General features: G+C 39.7%; 1 protein-coding gene across 1 annotated transcript; it reads right to left on the bottom strand.

The window, feature by feature from the left end:
* Nucleotides 1–4,335: 4,335 nt before the first annotated feature.
* Nucleotides 4,336–21,593, bottom strand: LOC308091765 (secretory carrier-associated membrane protein 2-like). Its single transcript, XM_080437483.1, has 9 exons — nucleotides 21,449–21,593; nucleotides 14,998–15,075; nucleotides 14,183–14,269; nucleotides 13,252–13,363; nucleotides 12,973–13,101; nucleotides 12,420–12,579; nucleotides 12,108–12,209; nucleotides 6,530–6,647; nucleotides 4,336–6,182 (listed from the first exon to the last, which is right to left on the bottom strand). Exons 1-9 carry the CDS (start codon nucleotides 21,503–21,505, stop codon nucleotides 6,030–6,032), a joined length of 996 nt encoding a protein of 331 aa, XP_080293609.1. The 5' UTR covers nucleotides 21,506–21,593; the 3' UTR covers nucleotides 4,336–6,029.
* Nucleotides 21,594–22,545: the final 952 nt, after the last annotated feature.

Raw genomic sequence — 22,545 nt, 5'->3', positions numbered from 1 at the left:
TGTTGTCTTTGTTAAACTGAGTACGAGTACTGAGTACTGAGATAAAAATAGAGGATCACTCAATTGTAAAAGGGAGGAAACAGCCTTTATTAAAAGAAGGCAGATGCCAATATGTTGCGACCTCAAGCGGTCTTCATCGGGGAGAAATTAATACAAACAGACATACTCTCATTATAGTGCTAGAACACGTAAGAACAGCTAAGTAATTAAACAAGGCTGTTTCCTCCCTTTTACAGTTGAGTGCCTGGATCCTCTGTTTTTATCTCATGGTTTATCCCGTCTGATCCAAGAGCACCTTTGATACTTTTAACTATTTTTAACCACTTGTGTCTCCGGTGAGCACCTGGTTGTGTGCATACTGTACTCCTATTCTTACATAAAATACATCATTGTTCTTCTATTCAGCAGTGTAGAGTACAATGAAATTATGATTTGCAAGTAGTTCTGATTGATTGGATACAAGGATAAAAAGGGTGAGAATTGGGGGTGAGTAGGCCCCATTCCTGTGTTTGCCTTCGGCCACCAAATAACTGTATTTCTAGTTAAGCTAACTACAGCTAGAAGTTGTAATTGGAAGTTATTGGAAGTGCGCTATTCTTGGCTGCCCAGAAAACCTTACATTGACTACCTAAATATGGAATTATCCATAGTGGCTGAAATGAATTCATGCTAATGTGACCCACAAACATAGCCTGGCTCCAGACCATCAACTCTGCCCACTCCACTGAGTGGACAATTCTCTGGTCTGGCATTGTGTTTTGAACCTGCAGTTTGTGCCAGTTGAAAAAGCGATCGTCCAATAAGGCGGAATTGGGTTTAACGATTAGCCAATCAGCGCCAGAAAATGCATTCAGAGGATTTGCTTTTCAAAAACAAAACAGACTTAATGGAAAGGATCATTGTTTTCTTTTTTCAGATATCAACGTGCGACCCACCCACCCGTCACCTTCCGGCGACCCCACTCGGGTTCCCAACCCATAGTATGAGAACCTCTGCTTTAAAAGGATATGAGTTTAGAAAAGAGGGACTTTTTTCTGTAGAGAACAGTCTCAAATAGACTGGTGGGACTCAGGCTAACCAACGCTTTTGCAGCTAAACAACCCTGTTGTCTTACATTTACAAGTCAGCTGGTGTCGGAGGTGAGTCAGACCTATACAGTGACTCATTCACATTATCTCAGGGAAATTGAAGAGCAATTCTCCTTGGGGGAAAGAGAGAGGTACAGAGAAGGGAATGAGGGGGAACGAGGGGAACTACACAGGGAGAGAACACGGGGGTCGTTGACAGAAGAAAAGAGCGAGTCTGAGAGTCGTCTTTTGAGAACTCAGATTTCCTGCCGGTTAACCTTGAGGTTTGGAACATTTCACACTGTAGCAGAAAGTCTCTCAGCACCAGCCATCAGACTCACACAGGGAGGATAATGAGAGGTTCCATGCACAGAATAGTCCTCAGTGTCAATATATCTCAGAGTGACGTAAATGGACCATAATGAGTCCATTTTTAAACTCAGAGTTAAATAGGTTCTATGCACCGCAGCCTTATTGGAAATAAATTGGGCCGCTTCCTTACTTCCTTCACAGGTGTTACCCAATGATGCGTATTAAGGTCGCGTTCCATACTTGTCAAACAAAGTCAGGGCGCTGATATTGTGCATGTTGGCTCACTGGAAACACTCTGCTACACCAGTGGGTCTCAAATTAGGGTCCAGGGACCCTCATGGTTCCTTGAGGGGGTTCCAAATGGGCCCTTATGGGTGTGTTACTCTGAAAGTGTACAAATTGTTCCATTTGAGTTATGGAGGTCCTTGAAATTAACACCTGTGAAGAAAGTAAGGAAGTGGTCCAATTTCTTTCCAACATGGCTGCTGCATAGAGCCATGTTGCTGTGGGCCCAGTTCAGATCAACTACATATAGCTTTGGTGTCAAAACTGCTTCTGACAAGATTTGGACATACAGTTGTAGCTTATTATAGCCTATTTGTATAGCCTACATCAGCATCAGCAAGATACAGGAGAAAAGCCAAAAAGGCAGAGAGAAGCAGAAAATAGAGAGAGCAAGGGGAAGTAGAGAGAAAGTGATACAAAATTAAAGAGGACATTATTCAATACTAAATAACTGTCTCAGTCATTTAGTAAGTGGGGATATTGTATTTTGTGTGTGTGTGCTAGTCTAGCAGTGTTATTGTGCTGCAGGGCTCATTCAACACAGCAGTGAGTCAGCACTTCAACTGCTATTACTGCCATTATGCCCTCTAGTGGTGCTTATGTAACTCTGCAAAATAGAAGTCACAAGGGTGCCAATTGGCAATCTTGTCTAACAAAATGATTACTTTACATGAATTTCACGGTGTGTATCATTGGATAAACCTTTTGTGTGCGTGTGCCTGTGTGAAAGTCGCTGTTCATTCTCTATGGTGCTGAATTGCATGCATTTGGCTACTTCCAACAAGTCAATGTATAGGCTAATGGTTAATGCAGGTTTATGGTGGGGGAGTGGCACTCTGCTGTTCTGAGCACCCACCAGCAGACCTGTTATGTATTATGAATGCCATACTGTAATTGAGGTGAGAGAAAAGTAAATTAAAAGTAAAAATGCATTTTTCAATTTATTTTCTTTGCAGTAACTATAATCCTCTTCAATTAAACATAAACATAATATAAAACTACAGTTGTAGGCTACCTCGTAACTCTTTCATCCTATACTAATCCCCACTGCTAGAAGGAGTAGCCTATTAAATATTTAATGTTATGCATCAGACTCAGAGGACAAATATACCTAAAAAAATAGTTGTCTGTGAAGGCCAATTGGCTTACTATTTAACTGTCACTTATCTCTCAAGACAGATTCTGCAACTGTTTTTTTCTTTTTAATAGAATGGGTTCCCAGATTGACTGTCACTTAATAAAAATGCTATAGCTGTCTGAACCATAGACTGTAAAAAATGGTCTGAACTAAGTAAACCTCAACTGGACAACAGTGCCACCTAGCTGCTCTGCAGTGGAAACACAATACACTGTCTTGCAAAAACACTGCTTTAAACAAAACAAAAAACTTCTTAAACTAAATTATTAAGCCAGTATAAACTGCGAATGTTATTTATGATTGTATTAGAGTCAATGAAAGCAAACCAGTTTTATTAGATGCTATATTAAATTTTGAAATATAAAAGGCACTGAATTATGTTCTCCGAATACAAAACATAAACAAATGCGTGAATTAAGACAAATCTTAAAAAATAAAAACATAAATATGATTTAACTGAATTTGACATTAAACCATCATTTGCAGTTATGTTACATGCATCATTACAGTACAGAAAATTTTTGTTACATTCTAACAGATGTTTTAGAAATCAACACATATACTGTACATCTGCATGTCTGTCAATAGAAGAAAGCGAAGGGCAAAAGCCAAAGCCAGGCTTTTGCCCTGATGAAGGTCGTTTGACCAAAAGCTTGGCATTTTTATTAAAGAAACTTGCATTGATCCAAGTGCGCTGAACTTTGTGAAGCTTTTATGTTATATACTGTTTAGTGTTCTAGCACCTTGGCCAATTTCTAAAGTCTTGAGTGCAGTGATTATTTTTGACTGCTTAAGAACAAAATTGTCATCATATGCAAACTGTTATTGTAGAAACCCCACATCAAAAACACAACTGGGAACCTTGGATTACAGGTGCTTGTATATCCACAAGAACCTGTGATTTCTGAAAATGTTGAGTTGAAACTGTATTGATCTCCAGGGCAAAAGTACTATAGCCAATCAAAGTATGAACTCCATTATTTTCAGAATTCATAGATTCTAGTGAATACAAAAAAAAAAAATTTCATTCCAAAGCCTGTAACACAGCATAAATTCACATATACACAATAATTAACACTTTTATTGATCTATTGTTACATCTATGGCAAATCAACAGAAAGCATTGACTGTACTGTCACCAAATTATTTATTTTTTCACAAGTTTAAATGGCATTTGCTAATCTCCTCTGAGTAATAGTTTTTTCAATCTTCTATACCGTGTTGGTTACCTTAGGAACCAATGACCACGGTCGGATACATAAGAACAAACTCAAGGCACTTTTCAAAGTTTTGGTCAAAGCTGCATCATCAGCAACACTAGATTTACTGCTGATTCAATAAAACCTCCACCGTTGAGCTTTAGTCATAAAAATAGATCCATGTTCTACAATCTTCCTTCTGAATTGAGACCTTTACAGCATTTATATACAGTATATTATAGTTATTAGACCTTTCCAGAACACAAAGCGTGCTCAACTCAACTCACTAATAAATGTGTATTCTTTTAGTATTATGGGAATATACAAAAAAAGAAAACTCACTCGGCACACACCAGGACTCTTTAATATCTGTAATGCAGCGGTCCCCGATATAGTGGACACGTCGCTTTGTTTGTCTGAGTGCTACAGAAGGCCGTCTCGGCTGAAAGTGCATCCACTATACCAAGGACTTGTGGCAATCTATATCTATCTATTGAAGCTTCCTTCCTGTGCGTGTTGGCCATTTGAAGTTGTATTTAGACCTTTACATACAGTACATGAGAATGAATGATGTTGATGATGATAATAATAAAGGTTAACATTTGAGATTTTCTTTGCAAACAGAGATAGACCAATGTTTGAAAATTGGCTATTTGACACACTAGGGGGTCATGTTTCTCTTGATTGAATAACACAAATTATGCAGGCTGGAGATTCACTTTATAACATTCTACTAAATCCATCAACACGTCTTTGTTTGTTTTTCCAGACTAGAAATAAGAGCATACTGTAAAAAAAACAAAACAAAAAACACAACAACTAAACAATACTTGCTTGTGACAGGAAAACAATACAAAATTCAATAAATGTGGCATCTTTGATTTTCCTTTGTGAATAAGCTGAAGCCTACATGACATCAAATCTTCTAGTTAATAATCACAGTAACACTAGTATGGAGACTGTGATTAACTTCATTCATTCTCTGAAGTCAGGGTCTTTCCATTCCATTCATGCAATTGCACACGCTGCTCTACTTATAAACTTTGAACTCCCTGAGCCAACAGATTGCTTCAGAGCACCACCATGGATGCTGAAGGAAACTTCAGGTGTTAAGCACAATATCTGATCTCCTTACTGAGAAGCTGAAAAGTCATGCTTAATTTAGACTTTGGCGCACGACACCGACATGCAACTGAGTATAAATGAGCCTTTACTCTGCTTGCCATGCAGTGGCGCAGGTTCATAAGTAGAGGAGAAACTTCTCCTCTTCTGCACATTGAAATTAAAGGAAGACAAAGGCTGTGAAACGGTTTAGAACAAGACAAACACCATAGAGGACTGAGAGGAAGAACAAACACTTCATCTTATTTATATTATACGATCGCACACACACAGGCACACTTAAAAAGACAGGAACGCCTTGGAGAAAGTCCACAAGGGTGCATCATACTGTAGAGCTCAGCCAAAAGTGCACACAGAATACACCAAGCGAAGACACTTTAAAATGGCAATCAGTCAACTTTGTTCATGCTTTCCTTCCCAGAATGCATTTGATGGGAGAACTTCCCCTTAACCGTCTCATAAACTGATGTTAGAGCTGAATTCAGCAGAGCCAGGACACCTTGCCGTCTCTGTGGGAGACAGACTAAAAGGAAACCACACTTATCATGGAGGTATTCCTGGAAGGGGAGATGCATTGATGTTGGGGGTGAAATGAGGGAGCATAGTTTAACAAGGTTGAGCTGAGCTTGGGTTAGCTGAACAAGATTTTTTTAGCTTAGCCAAAAGTCTATGAATTAAAAGGTTGAGATATGTGTCTTTACTGAAATGTGTTGTAAAGTTAACATTGTCTTGACCTCGTTATCTAGAGACGTTGACATAGTCAAGCATCACCAAGTTTAGTCTAGCCTCACTTCGACAAGACTAGGCTTATACTAGCCTGCCCTGGATATGCCAAATCAGACTTGCGTTGATCTGTGAAACCAGACTAGCCAAGTTCAGCTGAGCTCAGCCTTGCCTAGCCTAGCATTAGTTGTTGTTGCCCTGGAAGGCTCCCTGGGCAGCAGTGGAGGCTGCGGTGGTAGCAGCAGTCTGGAAGGTCTTGTTAGTGAGAACGCCCTGGGAGAACTCCTGCTGAGCCTTTTGGAAACTGGCTCCAGTCCGCCGATAAAGACTGTGAACCTGTAGAGGGACAGACAATGGTCAGCTAAAGATAAGCAGATGGCATCTCCAGCACGAAACACAAGAGGTGAGTGAAGAGAGGTTGGGGATATTTCAGTTATAGTTCTCGGATTCAAATAACGCATGTACTTTTCTGTAATTGTATTCTCGCTCTGTAAAGCACTTTGAGCTGCATTTCATGGCATGAAGGGTGCTATACAAATAAAGTTTATTATTATTATTATTATTATCAACAGATGTGTTTTCCACCCTCACAAGTCAATACATTGGAGGGAAAGCGAGAGCTTGAGAGATATGTATCAAGACAAGAGAGAGACAGGGACAGAAAGACAGAGACAATTCCTCACCATTTTCAGCAGGATGACAGAGAGCACAGCACAGATGGTGAAGAAAGAGGCGACCAGCATCATGATGGCTCCCACCGCCGTGTTATGGCTAATGGCAGTGAATGCGGAAATCCAGCCGCTGGATCAGAGCAGAGAGAATACAAAGCGAGACAGTGTTCATGTAAGACTGGTCTTGAGGCCGAAATAAAACCCACAACATTCAGTCCGAAGTAGGAGCCAAAACCAAATTGCCAGGTACCCCCCAAAAAAAGAGAGTGATCAAAATCGATACAATCTTATATCCTAACGGTCCATAATCTTTCCTATAAGTAAAGCGTACAAGCTTCAACTGCTACTGCTTTCCATTGTATTGACATGGAATAAACAGCAAGAGGTTGCTAGTCATTATATTTCTTAAAGTTGACAATTATTGTTGTAACATTAGTTTAAGGGGACATTTATGTTTGGTTAATTTAAACACCAGTATTTTCAGGACAAAGGTGCTACTAATATTTATGTACTCAACGTCTTACGGTGTCTTTGAGATTGACAGGCGTCGCAGGGTTACGATGGACCTGTGGACCTCTTCCAGGCAAAACACACATTGCACATGGGCAATAGATTACTGAGGCTATCTTTGTATGCAAGATTTCACAGATGTTTCATTGCACATTACACTATCGTCACCAAACCACATACAGGGCTTTGGTTTGAAATCGCTATGGCAACAACAAGGCTGACTAGTAGGTCCATTCTCACGGCCGTTTCAAAGTTAGTATTTCAACGGGGTAATGGAGGAGCTAAAAAAAATGCAGATGCAATGCAATGCAGACTGCCCGCAACACTTCAGATTAAATACAGTCTTAACTCATTCACTGCCAGAACTTTTTTTTTTTGCGTTTGCCCACTGCCAGAAATGTTTCAATTTTAAAAAAAAGTACTCAGGAGCCAAGATACAAAATGTTTAAGTTTTAAGTTAACAAGGAAGTGGATTGGAGTCTAGATCTTCAACAAATCATATCTCCTTGGTCTTTAGGTTAAAAATTAAATAAATAAATAAGAAAAAAAAAAAAAAAAAAAAAAAGATTTTTTTTTTTTTTGAAAAAATTAAAAGTCGTTTTAGTCGTTCTTGGCAGTGGGGGCTTAAAGGACAAAAGTCGTTTTAGTCGTTCTAGGCAGTGAATGAGTTAAGGTGCACGTCTCAACAATATAATGAAACTGAGAAAACAGCCAGTAATGTTGCTCTGTCCGTGGAGAGGACAGGGCTATGGGAAAAGGACATTTACTGTGTACTGGCTGTTTTCTAAGTTTCCTAATGGAGGAGCTTGAAATATTGAACTTCACACTTAAAATTTCACTGAATGAAAAAAATGGTGTATGGAGCTTCTGGAATCAACGTATAGAACTATAAGTTGGCATGGAAAAAGAGTCTTGAAGTTTCCAGTATTTTTTTGTGTTTTTCAGCTGACCTGGCAGAGCAAGGAGTGACATGCAATACATGTTATGATCATTGCAGGCGAATCTGTTCTTATGTGACATACAGAGTAACTGAGGTTGAGAACCAGTGGTAAGAGATCATTCTGATCAAGAAATCTTTTGATAAGCAGCAAGGGAAGATGTTCATGTCAACTATAAGACATGAGGAATAAAATCATAATTTTATTACGTAAGACCTCTGTGGTGAACTTGGTTGGCAAAGACCAGATGTCTGTGATCTTGACAACATCCATAAATTATCATCATTGATATAGCCTCAACAATTAAGACTGTTAGAAAGGCACACAAGCAGGCCCCTTGGGCTGAACTTTGGTAAAATGGTCAATGATCTGCATTTCTATTGCGCCTTTATCCCATGTGTGAATTCACCCATTCAGACACACATTCACACACAGATGGTGGAAGCAGCCATGCAATGTACCACCCTCATTGGGAGCAATTAGGGATTCAGTGTCTTGCTCAAGAACCCTTTGGCATAATCAAACCGGAAACTCCATGGTTCTCACATGGCCACTCCCTCTCCGTCATACATGTAGCTTCCACATGATCTAAGACCATTCAGAGGTATGATTAAGGGCAGGTACACACTGCAGGACATTAGGTCCGACTTTGCTGTCGCCGACTTTTTTTGGCGCTCGCAGACAAAACCTCCCGATCTGACGCAGATCGGCCTTTGATCGGCGAGCTAATGCTCGCTGTGTGTGAAAGGCTCCGCGAGACGATCTGGCCACGATCATCTGCTCTGCGATGGCTTTCCGACCGTTTTCAGATAACTACCCTGTTAGATATTCAGCTCTGTCCCAGACAGGACAGCAGACAATATCATACAGTATGAAAGGAGCTGCGACCACCTTGCGAGGAGATGAACGCTACAGCCAATGAGAGCACATTACAGCCACCGCGGCTATGGAAGGTCGGTGACCTGACCACAACAAACAGATCCCCCGCATAGTTACCGTCCAGTCCTGTATTAACACATTGACTGCCAGAGTTTATTCATAATGTACTCACCCCTGTGCCAGCAATTTGCGTGTTTTTTAATTTTTTTGTTTTGTAATTTTTCATTCAAATACATTCTCTGATTGTGTTGTCAAGCACCTACGATTGTTCCACCAGTAGAGAGCAGCACATCCAAACATTGATCACCTCGCTCACCCCCTCCCAAACAGGCCCACGTCATATCCGGTCATTCAAAGGATGTGACGTTTTCGACAATTCCCGGCCCGCTGATCGGCCTGAAAACGACGTGATACACTACGACGATGGCTGTTAGTCACCCGGACCAAAGAAAATAGAAGTTGAGCTGTCCGTTTGTCTTTTCTACCGTGTGAAAAACTGTGTTTTTCCTTATTCTGGCCGAAAATCACCGGAGAAAAACAACGTGACCCGGAAATGATTTTTTTTTTTACATCCGGCTCCGGGTGAGTGTGACGTAAGTGGAAAACGAAAGTGTTGATGAGAAATAAACACAGCCGTGCGATCACAGATTAAACAATGAAAATTCAAAAGAACGTGTAAACAGGCTCTTATGAATCCTGGCACTCAAGCGATGGATTTGAAAGAACGTGTAGACGGGATCTTGGCACTGTATGTGTTAAGTTAAACATTATTATAAAACAGAATGAGAGTGAGCGAGCGTGCTCGAAGGGGGGCTGTTTATTTGAGACTATTGCAAAGAGAGAGAGAGAGAGAGACACACACAGAGAGCGGGCGATCTGTGTGTGTGTGTGTGTGTGTGTGTGTGTGTGTGTGTGTGTGTGTGTGTCGTCTGTGAGTGTTGCCAGATTTTGCGAGAGAAATAAGCAAACAGGTTTGTGAAAACAAGCCCAAAAAAGCGACTATGAGCACTTTAAGCCTATATACAAATTACATTGGATACTTGAAAATAGACGATCTACAAGCTCACGTTGTAGATAGGCTATTTTTAAAGAAGACATTTGGGGGGGGGGGGATTGAGGAATATTTTCCAAATCCACACAGATCTTGTATGGGGGTCTATGGCACAACATATTTTCAGAAGGGGGAGGTCTGCGCCTCTGTGGACAAATATTAATTTGGGGGTCCTTGCCATGAAAATGTTTGAGAACAACTGGTTCAAACAACATTAGGAAACAAGGCCAAAAAAGCAACTACACTTTCAAGCAACTTTACAGAAAAACAATCCCAAAGCTTATATACTTGACGCGCGCGAGCGAGAGAGAGAGATACGTCAATTAAAATGAATTGGAATAAACACAAATGTATGTATTGGGTCTGACTCTGGAGATAGCATCCATCCTACAGTGTGTAATCCCTGGTCGGGGATCAATCTATAGTGTGAAAACCACAACGACATATGACAGCCGATTTCAAGAAATAAACTCCTGCAGTGTGTAATGCTTAACGATCAGATGACCCCCCCGACCATTTAAGGTCCTGCAGTGTGTACCTGCCTTAAGACCCAAGGAGACTGCACCGTCAGGCTCAGCTGAGACTAATAGTTCTTCATTTAAATTTTTGAGATGTCATTTCTAAATAAGGTTTGCAATCAAAACAAGCAGAGGCTCTATGGCAGCCAGAGGATGGTTAAAAAATGTTTCGTTTAAAAACAACATCCTCAGTTTGCCACAGAGCCTACAGTATATGGCAGACTGAGGATGTTTTCTTTTTTTACCGAAACATTTCCATTTTGTACCAGTACACTTTTTCATATTTTTTTTCACACTATGGATCATTAAAAAGCAGTTTTTTTTGCATCTGATCTAACCTCTGTGGACATTTCCTTTTTTAATGTGTTGGTGTGCAAGCTTCCCTTTTGCTCTTCTTGTATCATGTTTAGCTTACTCACCTGACTGCAAAACCTGTTGATTTGGACAACCTCAAACAATCCTCAGTTTCTTATTTTATGGTCTATAATGCAAGTATGGTTTGAAAAGTGACATAGAAATAAAGGTTTGGTTTAGTACTGCCATGCATAAAAGGCAAATAGAGAGTTAGTGTGGTCAGGGTAAGCAGAGACTTACAGAAGTCATCAGGAAGCAGAGACAGGCAGTGAAGCATTGAAGGATGGAAGATCTCTGATAATACAAATGGAGGCAAGACAAAGATGGAGGAGAGAGTAGTAGAGTAGTTTACAGGACTGAAACACAGGACATACAGCAGGATCATGCTACCTTGTGTGCATGCAGATGCAATTTAAGTTAATCTGTCACCTGTATCATTATAGAGGCACCCTGTCATCAGACCAGACTCTACATGTAGGTGTTTTGTTTGGCTAATTAAATCAATGTTTTTTAATAAAAAAAAATTATATCATTTTTATTCACAGTATGTTGTACTTTATTTCAGATAGTAGACACAGGAAACCAAGGCCAGAGAGAGGAGAGACATGCAAGACAAGACGTAAGTCGGATTCAAACTCTGGTCCTCACGCTCAAAAGGAGGCTGAACCACCAGGCAACCCAAATTAAATCAATGTTAACTCTATAACTGCCAAAGACGTTTATTAACGTCTTTGGGCCTTCAGCTATTGCCTGCCAAAGACGTTAAAAAACGTCTTTCAAAAAAAAAAAAAAAAAAAACTTTTTTCAAAAAAAAAAAATTTCTAAAAAGATTCTCTAATTATTTAACATTGACACCTTTTCGATATTCCAAACGAATAAGGAGATAACAATTCCCAAAGATTTGCTGCTCCATTCACTTCAATGTTAAAATTGAAACGGACAAACAATTCACAATGTTTTTTGGTTTGAAACTACTGGTTTTGAGCTATTTTCAAACATCAAACAACACATGACAACAAGGTCAAATTGACCTCGTTGACATTTGTGAAACCACACCTGAATCTCATCTGTGATTAGAAATTATCTGGGATCAATCATACTGGAGAAAAATATTCTGTGGCTATGCGAAAAGGTACCAAAATCGGTCAAAACCCTGGCAGAGGCTACAGACTTTTTGAAAAAACTCTGGCAGGGTAAGAGTTAAAACCTACTTATACAACTTCTGCAGCTGACATAAACATCTTCCAATTCTTGTTATTATCACACAGTTTTTGTCGATTTTTAAGTATTTCTTGTATAAATCTGTTGGTTACCCGTTCGACAGACTGGGTGTAACTCACCTGTTGCCCCACTTGGGGATTCCCACCGACTGGATGATCAAGAAGACCACTTGGCAGAAGAACACGAAGAAGAAAAAGAAGAAGCTGAATGAGCTGTCAGACCTGGAGATGAGACAGACAACTGCATCAGTCAACACCAATATCATCAATTCCACACAATACACTCTACAGAAGTTAGCCAATCACAACTAATGCCACCACATACATGGTGTCAAGGCTGGTGTAACTCACTGTAGCAGAGAACAGAAATAGACCCCACAAAACAGCACTGAAGCTAAGGATTTGTTGAATCGAAGGAACGTAGAGACTCACTTGAAGGCCTTGTAGACCGGCCTGTACCAGCAGAGGAAGGAGCAGGGAGCAAACAGAATGAGCCACAGGATGGAGAGGCCAAAGTCGACGCCATATGTCGAATCAGTTGTGAAGAAGGCCAGACACGCCAACAGGTTGAGGAACAGAGTCACACAATAAACTGGAGGGACACAAGGGACAGATACCATTATGAATCAACTCAGCAGGAATAGAGATACAGAATGGAGGGACACAGTTCAACAATGACCAGGAGAGACAAGGAGGACAGCATTACAGAGAGAAGTAAACAGAGACAGAAACAAACGATGGAGTGCTGAAAGAGCACCAATAACACTTAATGCCTGTATTGACTGTTTTATGATGTCTTCTTCTTGGACATGAAATGACTAGGAGTGACATGTTTTACCGTACATGGTGGCATAATAATAAAATAACATGATTTGGCGTTTCTTTATTCTTTAAAGCTTATTCTTTGAAGGTGAATAAAGTATCAAAATTCTACTGATACTAATGAGTACAAGCAGTATTATGGTTTGTATTGTACTGTACTTACACATCCAGAGGTAGTATATCATCTTGCATACTCTCTGGTATTCCGGGGGAATCTCCTCAGAGAAGTCCTGGTAGAAGCAAGGCTTGATGGGAAAGCTCTTAGGGAGAGGAGGCCAGTTGTTGGCTTTACCTTCCAAAGTAAACAACAGAGTTGGTACATATACTTACAACATATAAAAGATTGAGAAGATAATAGAGATCTGTGAAGTAGCAGCAGTAGTAGCAGTCAGAATAGCAGTAGTGTAGTAGCAGAGGTCAGTATAGTTCTACTGCTTTGTACCTGTGGGTCCTCTGTTCTGTAACTCTTGTTCTCTGCGATCAAGCTCTGCTGCCTTCCGCTCCAGTTCTTCCTGCTGTCGCAGCAGGTTAGCCTGGGCTGCAGCTGCTGTTGCCTACACAACACGACATGAGATGACATGAAACAACAAGAAACATGGCATGACACAACAAACGACACACACACACAGACACACACACACACACACACACACACACACACACACACACACAGAGGTAGTCTCCCTGCTCTTCTACTGAGCCATTTAGATCATGTGGTCAGGTAGGACAACTGGCTGATAAAAGGCATTGTGTGAAACTTAAATGGGGAAAAAATGTGCCTTTCCACATGCTTTATGTTATAGCTCAACAGTACATTTTGGAGCTTGCGCCGGGGAACCGGGTAGGACATGAAAGTTATGTCAAAGTCAGTGGTGTGTTCTAGGTTTTTTCGGAGGGTATACGATAATCGTTCCCTGCACGACATGCGTGATACGCTATCGCGTTTTCAATGGATGAAATGGTTATTAGAATGTATACGCTTTTCCCCAAACAAATCTGCACTGTATACGGCGTATACAGCGTAACACGGTAGAACGCACCACTGGTCAAAGTGACACTAAAACACGATTATAACATTACCTCGAAATAATACTATTGGACAAGAGGGAGTCCATGAATGCTGATATATTAATACAACATTCAGGGCTGACAGTCGATATGTTGCATTGCTGCATTTGCATTTGTTGGGAATACTAAAATAAATAACTATATTTGTTGCAGAGCCGAATAAATGAAAAACTCAACCGTGGTCTCCCACAAGTCAAACTGTATTTATTTAGTAGGGAGGACCTGCAGAGATATGACTGTGTGAACGGAATGCATGGGGAAAGCAGATCCTAGGTCAGTTTCAGTACTGTGTGGAGGTGACTGACCTGAGGGCTAGGTTCTATGGAGGGCTGCAGGACAGCGGGCTGGTAAGGAGTGGTGAAGGCAGGAGTGGTGTTGATGGTTACATCATCCTGAGGGAAGGAAGGAAGGAAGCATTCACAAAGTTCTTGACATACTGTAAGAATATAACTGAATTCAGAAAGAGCTAAAACAATTAAGTAAACAACACTGTTACTGCTACTATAGGGCATAGCAGTGGCGGCAATTTTCTGGTTCCACTTCAAAATAGTCAATGCATTTTTGCCATTGACATTTCCAAAAATATTTATATCAATTATTTTAAGCCTAGAATCAAGCCATCCAGGGTCCTGGTGAATCATGACCATAAAACGTTTGATTCTGTGAAAAAAAACGTTTTGAAAACGGCAAAACAAAGGGTATTTATTAAATATAGTATATCATATAATTAAATATATATATTTTTTTAATTACAGGGGGAAAACATTTATGGTCATGATTCACCAGGACCTTAAAGGCTTAAAATAATTGATATCAATATTTTTGGAAATGTCAATGGGAAAAATGCATTGACTATTTTGAAGTGGAACCACAAAATGGCCACCACTGCTATGCCCTATAACTCATATTACTCTTACAACCAGAGTATCAATACTGATATTACTTATACTACTCCTATAACCACTAGAGTAACACAACTGATACTTCTCTACTACTCCTATAACCAGAGTATCAATACTGGTGCTACTTCTATTATACCTATAACCAGAGTAACAACAGTGATACTACTTCTATGACTCCTGTTACTCCTATAACAAGAGCAGCAATTCTTGTGTCTTACAGTGGGATGTGAAGGAAAAGGGTTGAACTGGTCAACAGGTTCTACAGTGGAGTTGGTCACCTGTGTGACTGATGGGTCCTGAAACACAAATAAAGCATCACAGTCAACATTTCAATACTTAACTGAAAATGTATCGAACTGTATTAGAACCAATAACAGACCTAATCTGGCTCATGTAGGATAATCGATTAATCAAGGCGCATTTAAAAAAAGAATATATATGTTACAGGGAGATTGAAGAAAGCGCGCTCGTTTTTACCACCCAACCAGCAATTCTGTAGAAAAAGCACTAGAGGGAGCCACGAGCCAGGCTTTCCAACTAAAGTGCACACACATATATGGCCGCAACCACACACACACACACACACACACACACGCGCGCGCATGCACACGCGCTCATGCGTTCAATTTAGACACTAGAGGGAGCAACGAGCCAGGCGTCCCAGCTAAAGTGCACACACACACACACACACACACACACACACACACACACACACACACACACGCACACGCAAGCCAGGATTTTTTCTTCAATTTGGTTTATTGAAAGCATGACTGTTAAGATACTTTTATTGTGTTCTGGCTTTTGTTTTAGTTTCTCCCTGACACACACACACACACACACGCACGCACACACACACACACACACACACACACACACACAGTGATCCATGAAAAGAACTATTCTGTCCCTATCGGTTCACAACTCGGACGGCGCTGATTCGACTCATCAGAGCATCGGCCGGTCAGCGCGGGCACTCGCGCCTGGAGACGCGAGGGCGCGCCTCCTCGGCCTCAAGCTCTGCTGAGTCGGCGCGCCTCCATCATGGACAATAACTATTATCACGTGCGTGTGAACGCGTGTTCAGCGTTCCCCTAGCGTAGCTTCCTGGTTGCTACGTGGGGGGGAACAACAACAGACAGGTCCGCGTCGCATCAAAGCCCCGCCTCGCCCGAAGCCCCGTGCCTAAAAACGAGCGCTCTGTCTTCAATCGTCCTGGTTCTTCGATCTCCCTGTGACATATATATACTGTATATATATCAATGAATGGGCACAAAATAATTAAAATAGATGTTTTTATAATTGACTAAATTGATTAGTCGCCGACGACAACATATAATTTGTATATATATATATATGTATACATATGAATCTCAACTAGGAGTTCATTTCACAGCTGTGTAACAAGCAGCACAGAGTGACCTTCAGACATTGTTTTGATAACCTCTTTCAATCATTACCTATACAGACATCACTACTACACAGGACAGGGTGAAGAAAGCAACATCTGATAGCTTTCATTTAGTTATTTTGATATGCAAACTTTGAATTTTGATAACCGTACAAGATTATGTACTCTTAACCCTGATTTAAACGTCAGCCTGTGTCTCCGTCATAGAACGTATAAATTAAGCAGTAGCATTTATTTTCTCTTGAATTATGCCTCCTTTCAATATTGCTTTATAATTTCTACATCCTTTGTGTGTTTGAGTGTTCATCTACTTGACTGTGTTCTGTTTTTGTTTGTAAACTATGATTTATTCATGTATCATCCTTTTGCATGGCATTATAGTTCATACATGACATCATTCAAAAAGAATCATGTGAACAGATCTCAGCTCGTCTCTCCAGACTAACTGTAGAATCCAGGCAAAGTCAACTCAGCTGATCTAAGAACAGTTTATAGCTGATAGGACGCCAGTGTCTGTGTTACATGTATAGTCAGAAAAATCAAAGTTTGATATTAACTGGCATACAAACCCAGTCCCCCCAGATGACTAGGGAGCAGGTCAAAACTCAACACAAAATCAAATTTGGACCGTTTTATTTCCTCAATTTATCCACGATAAAAATGTAGATATGTGTTACTCTGTTGTGTAAAGATCATTATAATTGTGCACATTCACTGTAGCACATATCTTTATTGTGGAGTTTAGGCCTATATGTTGGCTTTTTTGTTCTATGTCTCCCATGGTGCATTGCATATAGGCCTAATCTGTGTTTACGCAAGGCAAGTTTCACTCCAGTGAAAAAAAGTGACAAAATCTATTGATATAAAAGAAAGAACATGTTATAATCACGAGTATTTCGCGTTGGTGTCTCTACTCGAGACACATCAACACGTTGTGAGCTTATAAATGCTTCGAAAATATAATAATTTTTCAAATCCAAAGATTTGCCCAAAATAGGGACATGGTGATATTGGTGATATTACTGAATTTAAAATAATTATCTTTCTAAGGACCCACTCCATTTTCTTCAAGGACCTGGTAGCTGGTCTCCACTTTGAGACATGACACTTAATATATCTACAGTGAGTTCCACTGAGCAAGCAGGTAGAGGGTTAGCAATGTCGCTTAAGGAAACATTGATGAAGTAGGGATTGAACTTGCGACCTTAAGTTGTTGGACCTCAAGGAAACCTCAAGTAGGGATTGAACTTGTGACCTTGGACCTCACATGAACAAACCCACCATGTGACGTCACTCACTTAACCCAGATATGTGATTCACAGTAACTGTAAATCAGTCAGCTGTGCTGAACACACCTGCAGGCTTTCACACAAAAGTTAAAGATATGGCCTCCATTCACACAGACTAATAGGAAAGATACAATGCTGAAGCCACAGTGAAAAGGTGTAAAATTAATAACAGAAGTATCAGATAAATGATGTGATTACACAGCAGAATTAAAACATTCTTCTTACATACCGGTATGTAAAGAAAAACATTTTTTATCTCAATACTGAATCATGTCTCATAATGTATGAGACATGATTCAGTATAGAGATTAATGGTCATTACACAACCTTTGATTGTATCAGGAAACTATTCACTTTGATGATCAGTAATCAGGTCTTGTGCCACTTCCTTAACATTAGCTGTATTCTGACTGAATAGACTAATGAGCCCATATACCCTTCTAGACTTCAACTGTGTTACTCGAGAAACTTGAATTTGTATTTACATTTTAGGCAACTGATACCCTCATTCTGTCTTACACTGAATGACAGGGGGAAATTAGATAAAATTAGATGAATTGTAATGGTCAGTCACATATTAAGTTTCTCTGGATGAATGTCACCTGAGTAGTATCTCAAACATAAACATAAGTATTGTGTCAGCAAGTATAGCAGCTGTAGTGACATTGGTATGGACATACAGTACACAAATACAGTATGTATGAGATCCAAACTGACACACATGGCCAGGGACAGCAGGACCTCACTCACATATACTGTAGAACAATAGAAAACCAGCAATAGGAATGGTATGATATAACGCTATAATCACGATAATCAAAATCAAACCTCTTAAAATGCCACTTTTGTTAACCACTTGCATCCCAGCATCCATATTCAGGGGGGAACATAAGCCAAAAATAGCAGATCTACAAGCTCAAAACGCGCCCCGACGCATAGTGAGCTTGTTTTTGGTGAAGAAATCTCTGTGTAGACGGAAAAGCAGCTTTTTATCGCGATAGCGATTATCGTCCCATCTCTAACCATCAATGCTGGGCCTGGTAGGGCAGAAAACCTGCAGTACTAGAGAGGTCGGTCCCGTTAGAATAGAAAACCAACAGTACTAGAGGTCCTGGCTGGTAGGATAGAAAACCAGCAGTACTAGAGGTTCTGGTAGGATAGAAAACCAACAACCGACATGATCAGTGAGTGAATTCACATGGAATGGGGACAGTGGGGACAATGGACTCTCATTCTAACACTGTTTCCTGGCTCTTAGAGTATTAAGATGGCTGTACATTAGCCAGAATTGCCACACCTAGTAAGACATTAAACATAACCAGTGTGTTTACTTAATCTATTACCTAGATTGCAGTAAGGTCTGAAGGGCCCTTCCCAAGGATCACAGACTGTGCTCCGGCTCATATGGGATTAAGAAGGCTGCATTGCTTTCAAACAGGACCAGGTTCAGTAAAACCTTTGCCAAATTAGTCAACTTAGTCAAGAGCCTCACTCTGTAGGGCAGTTAGAAATAAAGGGCTGGTCAGGCGGGCCCCATGTTCCAGCTGCTAGCTGAAGGCTATTTGATGTATTCAGCCACACCCAGCAGACAAACAGTGGTCAATGATGTCAGCTTATTGTGCACCTGACAGGTCTAGTGACTGCAACACTGTAAACAAATGACTGACGCATTGTAAAAGTGGCCATACAAGGACATAATGGCAAGTTGGATAACTTGCAATATGATACATATTGAAAATTGACTAGGGGTGCTACGATTTAAATCAGCCTATTTTCACTCCAAATGACTCAAAATACTGCTATTTTCAAAACATCCTTGAATGTAGTTCAAGTTGTTTCACAACACAACTTTATGAACATTAAAAACAACACATTTTAATGAATGTCCTGTTATACAGTAACACACATAGTCTCAATATACACACGTCACAGACACAGATGTATTCAAAATTATTGTATACAACATTATTACGGTCTAGAAGTACTATTCTTCTTTGGTTGAGTAAAAAAATCTAAACCTTCAACGTGATAGATATTAGGGCTGGGCGATATGACTTCAAATCATTATCACGATTATTACAAACGTTTGCCTCGATTACGATTAATAAACGATTAACAAAAATTGTGAGTTAAGTGGTTAATCAGACTAATTGATTTAGTCAATTTCGTGTCGATTCACTGATATACTACAAAAATATATATATTTAAAAAAGAGCTTCTTGGTTATTCGGTTATAAATATCGATTTTGATATATTTTGACACATTCCTATATCAACTCTGCTGAAATGACAGTTAACTGGTAACTTTCACATACAGCAACACAGCACATTGCCACAACCTATCAAATGTAAATACATGTGCCATCTCTAATAGATACACCGATGTGTTGATATTAATGACATCCATATTAAAGGCTAATTTATACTACATTGCAATTAGCTTTCGACATGTATCGTCATGTGAGAAAGTATTAGCCGTTATCACAGCTTGGATTTGGATGAGCCAAAGATTATTATAATCCATCATGCATGTTGCACAATGCATTTAGCCTGGCTGTCTGCTTCCTTTCCAACTTCCCCCCTGACACATGCTACAAGATATCTCACATAGGTCATTATTTGAACAGTAGACCACAGTAGAGTCTAACTGTCTAATGTGGCTACTATGTAGACAGCGGAGAAATTCTGAACATTTCACCACTAACCATGTGTTTAATGTGTAGGGGATATTTGATGTCTCTCTGGGGTCAGTGAGTTGTGAGGTCCACAGCTACGAAGTTACAGTTCACATTTGAGCCTACAGTACCTCTTTCCATGATATTATAGGGAATAGGGATGTGTTATTTAAACCTGGTGGTTTCATAATGACACCAGAGGTTGTTTTTTTGTTTTTTGTTACGATTAACTCAGGGCCTAATACATTGAATGAGACATCTTTTGTCCACAACACTATGGAAATACCATCTGGTTAATGGTTTACACAGGGCTGAAAAGCTAACCACTAGCAACAACAAAAAATATGAGTTACAGTGAGCAGTGGTATAAAGTATAATGAGTACTTTCTACTTTTGGTACTTTAAGGACATTTTGATACCAATACTTTTGTACTTTTACTCAAGTCAATTATGAATTCCAGACTTTTACTTGAATGTAACAGAGTATTTCTACATCGCAGTATTGATACTCTTACTTAAATAAAAAATGTGAGTACTTTTCCCACCACACCTCTTTTCAAAACGTCAAATGTGACCCTGCAGTAGTTTGATTCTAAAAGTTTGATACATTGTAACTTCCTGTGAAATCAAAGACCTGGGTAACCCCTCCCTTAACCAGTGTTGCCAGGTTTTGAGAAAGAAACAAGCAACCAGGTCTATGAAAACAAGCCCAAAAGAAGCGAACCCTTCGCCCTTTAAAACATATACATTCATTGGCTATTTGATCTTGGCTATCTTGGAAATGTGAAAAATGTGGATTTTTTAAAAACATTTGAACACAAATCTTGTATGGGGGTCCCTGGCATAAAACATTTTGGGGGTTATAGGGACAAATACATATTAATGTGGGGTCCATGACATGAAGATGTTTGAGAACCACTGGTTTAAATAAATAAATTGGAAACAAGCCCAAATAAACAACTACACTTTCGAAACAAGCCCAAAAAACCGCAATCTCCACTATTTAAAAGCAACTTTACAGGAAAAAGAAGCCCAAAGTCGCTTATAATAAGCCGACATGGCAACACTGCCCGTAACACAGATAGGGCTCGTCGACTGGCTTAAAGTCATGTCAATCACTTCGGATTAGCCAACGACAGTCAAGAGACCACGCTGGTCCCGCCCAGCACATTTCCTGGCATGCAACATCATTATTACGAATGATAAGCCAGTCATCAACATTTTGAGTGGGACCTTCAACTTGCTAGTTAATACTAGTAATGTAATAAAAAGTGATTCTTTACGACACACTTACTTGAAAAGGGTTGTCATTCGCCGGCTCTGCGAACGGGTTGTTGTCAAATCCAGACATTTTGGACGCTGTTTTTGTCTTCGCGAACTTGGAGGAAATCAACAATACTTTGATGTGCCTCTCTCTCTCCTCCTCCTCTCAGTCTACCACTTCCTTGAATCGTTTAAAGCGCATGCGCAGACACATCCTACCAAATGGACTACAAGTGTAGTCCAAAAAGCTGATTGGCTGGTTAGTTAGTTAGTTATAACATTAGCTTCTCAATTGATTGATTGATTGAACATTTTATTAGGCAAAAATGTAAAACAGCACAGTTACATTTAAAATACTTTGTCTAACAGGTCCGTTCATAAAAGTCCTTGCGGACTTGTTTCCAATGAATTATAAACGAATTCAATAAACGACAATAAACGAATTATATTGGAATTGTATCGTTTTCTTCCCGTATTGTTCACTGTTTACTTTTTTTTTAAAACTATTCTCAGTGGTGTAAAGTAACTAAGTACATTTACTCAAGTACTGTACAATTTTGAGGTATTCTTACTTTACTGGAGTATTTCCAATTTCTGTACTTTTACTTCTCCACTACATCTCTGAGGAAAATATTGTACTTTTTACTCCACTACAATTATTTGAAAACTTTAGTTACTAGTTACTTTGTAGATTTTGATTATTATTACAAAACATACATTAACCACTTCTTCACTTCTTCTTTAACCACTTATATTTCGGCCATTTGAAAATAGCCAATCTACAAGCTCACAGTAGATCTGCTTTTTTTTCTGGACGTTTACTTGTAACAGAGTATTTCTACATTGCATTGATACTTTTACTTAAGTAAAAAATGCGAGCACTTCTTCCACCACTGAAAATAATGTAGAATGTTTTGTCCAATCTCCATTTTATTCTTTGCTAAAGATGTTTACAAACATGTACATTTCAGAGTCATTTAAGACATTTGGGTGAATAATAGTGACTCAACTACTTTATGGCCTCACTTTAGCCTACTAAAGAGATTTATCATCGTGACGTCACGTACGCTGTGACCATACATAGTGTTGCCATGTCCGCTTATTATAAGCGACTTTGGGCTTGTTTTT

The sequence above is a fragment of the Gymnoscopelus braueri genome, assembly GCF_963280865.1.
Source record: "Gymnoscopelus braueri genome assembly, chromosome: 9".
Classification (NCBI taxonomy): domain Eukaryota; kingdom Metazoa; phylum Chordata; class Actinopteri; order Myctophiformes; family Myctophidae; genus Gymnoscopelus; species Gymnoscopelus braueri.
Note: the sequence above shows the minus strand (reverse complement) of the source record. Positions and strands in the feature narration are given on the sequence as shown.